This window comes from Pseudochaenichthys georgianus, chromosome 1, assembly GCF_902827115.2.
Source record: "Pseudochaenichthys georgianus chromosome 1, fPseGeo1.2, whole genome shotgun sequence".
NCBI classification, from domain to species: Eukaryota; Metazoa; Chordata; class Actinopteri; order Perciformes; family Channichthyidae; genus Pseudochaenichthys; species Pseudochaenichthys georgianus.
Genome location: NC_047503.1, coordinates 29,312,073 through 29,320,784, shown reverse-complemented (window position 1 = coordinate 29,320,784; position 8,712 = coordinate 29,312,073). Strand labels below are relative to the sequence as shown.

The window sequence follows — 8,712 nt, the reverse complement described above, 5'->3', positions numbered from 1 at the left end:
AAGGTGTTATCTGCTGTTATCACTGCAATTGGAGCAATAGGGGGTCATTTCCTGCGAGAAAGGAGCTTAATTGTGATGACTCATCGCTCCTCGCTGCAGCAACGGCTCAACTGTCGCCAGAAGAAGACCAGACCGCTGGTACCCCCTTTCCCACAATTCCCCCTTCTCCCTCCTTCCCTCGACTTTCACTCTGAGCTCATTCCTCAACTCATCCCTCCTTCTGAAACCACCATGGCCTGTGAGCACTTCAAAAGAACAGAGATCCTCATAAGTCACCCTTCAGTGGCCCCCAAACCGTGGCAAGTCGGCTGGAAAATCCAAACAAACAATGCGCTGATGAGTGGGTTGGACTGTCTTAGGTCATGCGATGTAACCCCATGAGCCCATCAAGTGATCCAATACTGGAAAGTAAACATCACACTTCAGAGGGGCTATATGAACATGTAGAGAATGAAGGATAGAGTCAAAGAGGAGAGGCACGCAGGCTGCTGCTGAGCATTTTATGTGTGTGACAGAAAAAAAGATACATTTGCAAGCAGTGAGGAATGTTTTCTTATCGTCACAGAGCAGGCCTGGCTAGTCAGATTTTTGGGAACTTATCAGTGGATTAGGACCGAGGACTGAGTGGTGATAGATTGCATGAGGGGCAGCAGTGTGATAGCCTTAGAAAGACCCCAGCCTGAAGTGTTTAGGTGATGAGGAAGAGGAATAGAAAGAACTTGGCAGGAAGGGAACATTAAGATGGTGTTTTAAGAGCAATATGCCACACTCATATCCTTGTCTCTTAGGTAATCAAAACCTCAGCCATTCTGAGTGTCTGGGATATTTTTAAGTTTAATTGTGACAGGTTCATGTGAAAAATTCACCTTTAAAAAGTTAGGAAAATGATGCCGTAAGATTTATCTTTCCAACACGCTGTAGGTGGTCCTGAGTTTCAGACTCTTTTGACAACTGTGTCTCTCCTCACAGGCTGAGAAATATTGAGGCCATACAAATATTAACACTACAGCTAAAACGTGTACCCTCCACCGCTAAAGAAGCCATCATAACATCACTCAACCAGTAGAACAGAATCAGCAGGAATTCTGTGGTTGACCAACAATAAACCCCTTGCGCCACAAACAGGTCCTGTTGGGCCAAAGACTGGTCCATCAAGGGCAACATTACATTCACAACCAAAGAGATTAGCATCATAGCGTTGTGTGTGGCCAAAAACATATGTAAAGAATACCAGAGTGGGAAATCCTTGTAAAGTGTATTTCCATTGTTGCTGCCCAGAAATATGGAAATAATGAAGACATAAATATGGGGTAAACATTTGAGTGAGGAATGAAACAAAACAGGAAAAATGTGATAAGGAGAGAGACTAAACAGTAACAGGAAAACAGACAAGACTGGGTAACACATGAACGATCAACAAGGATAGATGAAAGAGGACAGCATTTCCTTCCTGTTCTGAGTTGTGTTAGGCCTGTACGTCTGTTAAACTACTCATCCTCAGTGACAGACCCCTGTTTCTCTCTCAGGCTTTGATGTGAGCTTCACCCAGACAGGATATTACTCTTTAATGATCTCCTGATAGGCTTTCCCTCCTAGACGCAGCGGTGCAGACAACAGGAAGTGTGGGTGAAACATGTAACATTTAGACACTCAAACAGAGCTATGGAAAAACTTCGTCCACCAACGTCAAGTCCTTTACCTGCCTCCCACACATGCACTGATGCAAATATAATATAATAAATAAATAGGCCGTAGTCGTTATTTGTGATAGGGAAGTCAATGTTTCTATATCAGTAAACCATTCAGACTGATCCCATTCCTGAACCCACATTTACTTACAGTAAGTACTGTACTTAAGTGTATTGTATACACCTTTATACTAGATAACATCTCAGAGGTAAGTATTGTTGGTAGTATTGTATGTTGCATATCAACTAATAAATCAACACGTCAATACATTATGATGATATATTATTATAGGATGAGCAACTTAGAAGTTAAAAAAGCATTACCATTTAGCATCACCTTTACTAGCTGTATCAATAATGTGATGAACATAAATAAAGTAACTAATAATCCAATGATTTATTTTTATTTTGCATAATAATTTTTTTTGTTAATTATAAAATATGCAAATACCTTTTCTTTTTTTTAAACTTAATTAGACATTTCAATGCATGCCTTTACTTGTAACATAATACTTCTACACTGTGGTGTTGCGACAATTTATAAAATAATCTCAGAACTTCACCACTGCTGTTTTGAATTAAATTCCAACCTTTTTAGTAAATTGGCTTGGGTGATCTTTTGAAAGTTTTATCTGTCAATTCACTAAAGTGTGTTAGTATCGCAGCAGTAATTCTTAACTGATGTTTTCAGCAGCATAAAAAGCATGCACTTGACTCTGTCAGACATTTAGAAAAGAAAGAAGAATCTGACTGTAGAACATGTGAGAAAGAGAGACTGACATATAGCAGAGGTGTGAAGAGGAAGAAAAAAAGAAATACTTGTGCCAGAGGACCTTTCAGCTAAACCAGGTAATTCCAACACAAACAGGTTTAGTTGAAGGACACCGCTGTTTGAATAGTCAGACACTGAAGTGTAATATATCAGGTGTGCAGCCGGATAAAGACCAGGATTTATAACTGACAAAACACTGTGGGTATGAAAAGTAACAGTGAATGCAACGTTACTGCTGTTTAACATGTGTTCATGGATCAGTGAGTCTGTGTGAACTAAATGTCATCATACCAAGAACAGACAACAAACCAATTAAAGATTTATTTGAGGCTTATAGCGTCCCCCTCACCTCTCCCATGCTTGGTTTGGTCCTGGTTAACCTTCTGCACGCCCTGCAGGGGAGTTTTCGCAGGTGAGACACTGAAGCATGTTAAAGCACGCTGTGATCTCCTTATAGGCTGTGGGATGAAATCACTAAGCATGGGAATTGGATTATTTTCCATATTATCAGAAGATCGTGGGAGCAATAATTCTAAACGTTAAGGAACTTGAGAAAAACAAAAGCTTATTGTCTACTGAATTGGCCCTGAGTTTCTGATGGATTGTAAAAACTGGTTCTTCAAGCACAAAAGCACTCAACACCTGAAAATGAACAGCACTTCCTGCTCAAATACAGCTGACAATAGAGACAGCTGTATGTCGCTAACACATTGCATATTGCATAAAGATATCATGTAGGGCGGTGGTGGTGAAGTCGATAGGGACTTGGCTTGGGAACTGGAAGGTCACCAGTTCAAGTCCCGGCAAGACCAAGTGCTACCGAGGTGTCCCTGAGCAAGGCACCGTTCCCCACACTGCTCCCCGGGCGCCGTTCAAAATGGCAGCACACTGCTCCTAACACTAGGATTGGTCAAATGCAGAGAAACAATTTCCCCACGAGGGATTAATAAAAGTCCATCTTATCTTATAGTTCATGGGACATTTGAGGAAGGGGCTTGTGTGCAAAGTAAAGGCTCCTCTTGCTGTCATCATGTTACAAAATTAGGTGAGTCTTCATGATTATATCAGAGACATGTGGTTTCCGTCACCCATCTCTGTTCGCAGATCAATTAGACTTTATGACCTTTGAAATATGAAGAAGTCGAGGTTGTGGTTGGTTACTCATAACCACTAATAACGCTTACGGGCCTCAATGAGATCCTAATGAAATCATTGATCCAGCTCATCTGCCAGTGTCATCAAGAAGAGATTGTGTAATGTGCAGCCAGGAGAAACTGTGTGTGTGTGTGTGTGTGTGTGTGTGTGTGTGTGTGTGTGTGTGTGTGTGTGTGTGTGTGTGTGTGTGTGTGTGTGTGTGTGTGTGTGTGTGTGTGTGTGTGTGTGTGTGTGTGTGTGTGTGTGTGTGTGGAGAGAGAGAGAGAGAGGGGGAGAGAGAGAATGTGAGGGGGAGAGACAGTTTGGGTTAGGACCAACCCCCTTTAGCTGGTGCATGTTTAAACTTCACTCCCGCTGCCTTGTCAGTTTGACTGCGAATCTCTTGGTGACTGTGTTTGGATTCTCCACACCGAGAAGCAGATGAACTGCAGGATAAGGGCAACCCTAAATCAATTTCAAGGTAATTTTATTTGGGATTCTTATTTTATTCTGAAACAAGATGTGATAGAAGGTGTTGTTGTTATTCCACATCTGTTTAAGGTCACTTTTATATGGTTGTATTTCAGTGGTGTAAAATGTACATTCAACCCAGAATGTTAATAATCATAATTATTAGAGGATTGTTTATGATTTGTTTTAATAAGAACATTTTACTACTGTATACTGTTTAAATTGATCTAATGTAAGCCTAAACTTTCAAACAATATCTTAAAGGAGATTGTACTATAAGCTATATGCAAAAGTCACAAAAAATATATATTATTTAGTTTTCAAATGTTTTAATTACAAACTAATTTCGTAATCCTAAATTCAAATGCTGATAATTGTGATAATACCATAGATATTTAAAAATTCACTCACATCTCATCATGGATAATTGATATTCAGATACTGTTATTCATACATATTTGTATTCTTGGTCTTGACTCATTATGTACTATCAAAGGACGTGACACTCAGCTGTTCGAGCCAACACGGTCAAGTTATTAATTTCCAGAATTCTTTATAACACATTGAATGAATTAAAGTCTCCAGACCGTTTGTTAAATGCTAACATATGACTCAAGAAGTGGGGAAAAAGTTCCGTCGCAGGACAGAGATTTTAAGGAATGCAACCCTAATCACCCCTGATTGTTTTCAACATTAACAATGCAGGCAACATTTATTCAACCACAACCTTCAGTATATTTTATGATAATAGTTTGCAAATGTAATAAACTTGGGCATGCAGCTTTGCATGTGTGGGAGACTTCAAACACACTTCAGCTACAGTGTGGAAGTGGAATGGTGATGCTGGGGGAGAGCTTGGCATGTGGGCCAAATGAAGTGCACATGTTGTGATGGTTCTTGTCTAGCAACCTTACACTGACTGACACACTTTTTAAACACATGTGGAAAGACTTCATGTTTGTTTGACATTAAAATCATCCCTCTGCCCTTTCAGCCTTTTGTGTCACATTCATGAGGTCATATTCAAAGTTTTTAATCTCCACAATTCTTACTAGATTCAAGATTCAAGGGTTGTATTTTCATATGCACGTAGCTACAGTGTAGTTATGGATATGAAAATCTTAGGTCTCAGACTCCTCCAACTATGCAACATTATATATAGGACATAAGACAAAATAAAAATAGTGTTTTATGTTTTACTAAAGTGTCCTAGGAAGTCTGCATTCAACTTATCGACCAACTATCTACTTGTTTGCATGTTTATGTCATGGTGAGACATAGAAAGTTTCAATATTTACATCACCAGCCTACACCTTGCATTTATGGGGAATTGTGACTCATGTATTTTTTTCAGTGCAAGTAGATAGCAATAAACTATGAATGTTTACTTACTTTAATTTTAAAGTGTTTAGGTTTGTTCTTAAGGATTATGGTTTCCACTATGTGCTGCTTTTATTCTTTCCATCACATTTGTAATGCTTCTTTCTCGTCCTCCTGCAGTGTCTGGACCCTCTAACCAGGACAAACAGAGCTCTATAGCACCGTCTTCTGGCAGAAAGGAAAAACCATCTCAATCATTCTGGTGGATTACACTGTATCAACTCCATGTAATCCCTCCCTTTATCGACGGAGCTCAGACATTTTTTGTGTATCTTTTTTGTACTTGAACACATTCTTCACAGCTTTTGCTGCCAAAGTATGTCAGCAAAAATGACTTCATAGCCACAGACTGCAGCATAGAAGAAAAAAGATAGAAAAAGCATGGAGGATTCAAGTACACCCTCGACACTCATATTCCCCACCTCCCCTACTCCCTCCTCTCCCGGCTACTTGCAGTTCTTCTGGGAGTACCAGGACAATTCAGTGCTAGTGGATCATTACAACTACACAGGCAAGCTGCAGAAAGACCGTTACCGTGAAGGACTCAAACCCGAGGGCATTGCGTTCCTGGTCGTATGTCTCCTCATCGTCCTGGAGAACGCCGTGGTTCTCATCGCCATTTGGAGGAACAAGAAGTTCCACCTGCCCATGTATTACCTTCTGGGCAACCTGACTCTGTCTGATCTGCTGGCTGGGATTACATACATGGCCAACATCATCATGTCTGGACCTAACACTTTGAAACTGACACCGTTGCTATGGTTCCTCAGGGAGGGAGGGGTCTTCATCACTCTGGCTGCCTCTGTAATTAGTCTGCTGGCCATTGCAATTGAACGGCATGTTACCATGGTGACAATGAGGCCCTACCATGGGGCAAAGCGGGGACGGATGTTGGCACTGATTGGTACGAGTTGGGCCCTGGCAGGGTTTTTAGGAGTCCTCCCAATTTTGGGGTGGAACTGCATCCACAGACTGGACCAGTGTTCAACAGTCCTTCCGCTTTATGACAGGAGCTACATCCTCTTCTGCGTGTCTGTGTTCATTGCAGTGCTCTTGGCTATTGTGGTCCTTTATGTCAGAGTTTTCCGCATCGTCCGCACCAACACACAGCGCCAGCGGCTGGGCCTGTCAGGCAGCATGAGGAAAGGCTTAGCGAGGAAGTCTGAGAAGTACATCGCCCTTCTCAAGACAGTCACCATCGTACTGGGTGTCTTCATCGCCTGTTGGCTGCCCCTCTTCGTCCTCCTCCTCCTGGATTTCTTCTGCCCCACCCGCAGTTGTCGAATGCTCTACAAGGCTGATTACTTCCTGGGAGTAGCTATGGTCAACTCGCTCCTCAACCCCATCATCTATACTCTGACCAGTAAGGACATGAGGAGAGCCATTCTGAGGCTGCTCTGCCGGCCCTGTCTGATGACCAGAGACGGCCAGGTGAAGAAGATTGGGATGCCATTCCTTGAGTGTAGTTTCAGTAAAACTGAAGTGGCATCCCATAAGTTAGAGGGGGGATTGGAGACAACTATTTCCTCTGGGAACAATATCACCACCCCATCTCCTATTAAGACCCTTTATCCAAAACTCTTCAAGTCATGAGGAGTAAGACTAACTGAGTCCATAAGTGTGTGAATGGGTGTCCCACTGAACAGAGGACATGTAGTGCATCTATAAAGAGGAACCAGTTCTGGTATTTTCCAAAGAAGCATTGGGAGGGAGGAAATACCATGGAAGCACGAGAAAATCATGTTCAAACAACAGTCAGAAGTGATGCAGAACTTAAATGCAAGGTGTTTGCGAAACAAAGTGCCTTAAGGATGCACTCCTTAACACAAATGTGAACAAGCAAACATACTTTGTTATGAATAGAAGCTTGTGACTAATTTGCACTAACACATTGGAGTACAGCCTTAGATGTATTCTGTAAACCCAGAGACATTCATGACAGTAAAAATCATTCTCCTGATGAATGGTAAACAAGTTGGGTTGGATATACTTCTTTCTGCAGTTTAAGTGACTTTAATACAGCACAAACAAGTCTGTAATCTGTGCATCTGCAAACAACTGGATTTTGCTGGTTCGAAGGCCTGTGGTGTGCTAGATTTGTTCAGATAAAATGGTGTGTAGCAACCCTCAACATGTTACATGATGCAGGGAGAAATAAATGGTTCAAAAAGATAACAGGAGAGAGAGAAGTGGTGTTTACTCTTAACGGTTCCTTGTGCTCTGTAAAAAACGATGTGCTACAGTTGTAGGGGTAACATTAAAATCCCCCCACTGGTTTGATATGACAGATGGTTAACCTATCTGATGCCAAGTGGAAAGTTGTTGGGGTTTAGTGTCCAATTTGTTCAATGTCTGGCATCTGGAGGGAAAAAAAGAATATTTTTTTTTCCCATCATGACAATTTGAAAGTTTAACTGAAACCTAATCAGCTGTAATTGCAAAATGTGTAAGTATAAGCCTTCTAAATTATTATAAAAAGAAAACTCCTTAAAAAAAGTTGCAGATGAAATAAAGATACTGATTAGGCTGTCTTTTTAAACAGACACTTTCTTGTCGGACCTTACTTAATGAATAAGGCAGTGTGTTTTTTGTACTTTAATTCATGTATTGAACTTTTATATTTCTGAGACTTTTCACATCACCTGTATTGTAAATATATCTATTTTGTGCCAAGAAAACCTCTCCTTTCTTTTCAGAAAAGAAATAAAATGTGTTTTTTAAAGAATTCCTGAGTTTTTGGTTTGTTTTTACTGTGTGCACTGTATATGTGTCTGTGTGTGATTCTTTGTGTGGAGCTGAAGTTGAGTTTTTGAAGAAGTACCACAGGAAGTCAGCCCCCTAGTCTGACATCTGGTAATGGCATTGGCCTAGATACAACCTCCTTTTTTAAGCTTTGCATGTCTCCGGACGTCACAAGAATCACACAATGTGCCTTTTATTTAATCTCAGGGAACTCAATTTGTTCTCCTTTTTCTGTCAACTTGTGGATAGAATTGGCCATCGCCTCACTCTGACCTGCAGTCCACACTCATTCTAGCTGAAACTGAGACGGCTCATTCAGCTATCATTATTGCTCCCTGGGAGCTGTACCTGCTGTAGACAGGACATGAACAAAAAATCCACTTAAGTTTGAGTATTAAATTAGATCAAAATTACATTAAAATGGTATAGAGCGTAAAACGTCAAGATAAATATAAACTTGCCATTTGGGCGTGTGTCCTGGATCATTATTAATGTCTGGAATTCTGAATATGACAACATGTGAAA

The 8,712-nt window shown here is 40.8% G+C and overlaps 1 protein-coding gene across 1 annotated transcript; it reads left to right on the top strand.

Annotated features, from left to right (window-relative positions):
- Positions 1-3,989: 3,989 nt before the first annotated feature.
- s1pr5b (sphingosine-1-phosphate receptor 5b) lies at positions 3,990-8,170 on the top strand. The gene is made up of 2 exons (XM_034082372.1): positions 3,990-4,075; positions 5,566-8,170. The coding sequence occupies exon 2, from the start codon at positions 5,827-5,829 to the stop codon at positions 7,036-7,038; it is 1,212 nt and encodes a 403-aa protein (XP_033938263.1). The 5' UTR covers positions 3,990-4,075; positions 5,566-5,826; the 3' UTR covers positions 7,039-8,170.
- The last annotated feature ends 542 nt before the right edge of the window (positions 8,171-8,712 follow it).

Excerpts from the sequence above, each read along its gene's own strand:
- s1pr5b (XM_034082372.1), top strand. The coding sequence starts at position 5,827 with ATGGAGGATTCAAGTACACCCTCGACACTCATATTCCCCACCTCCCCT.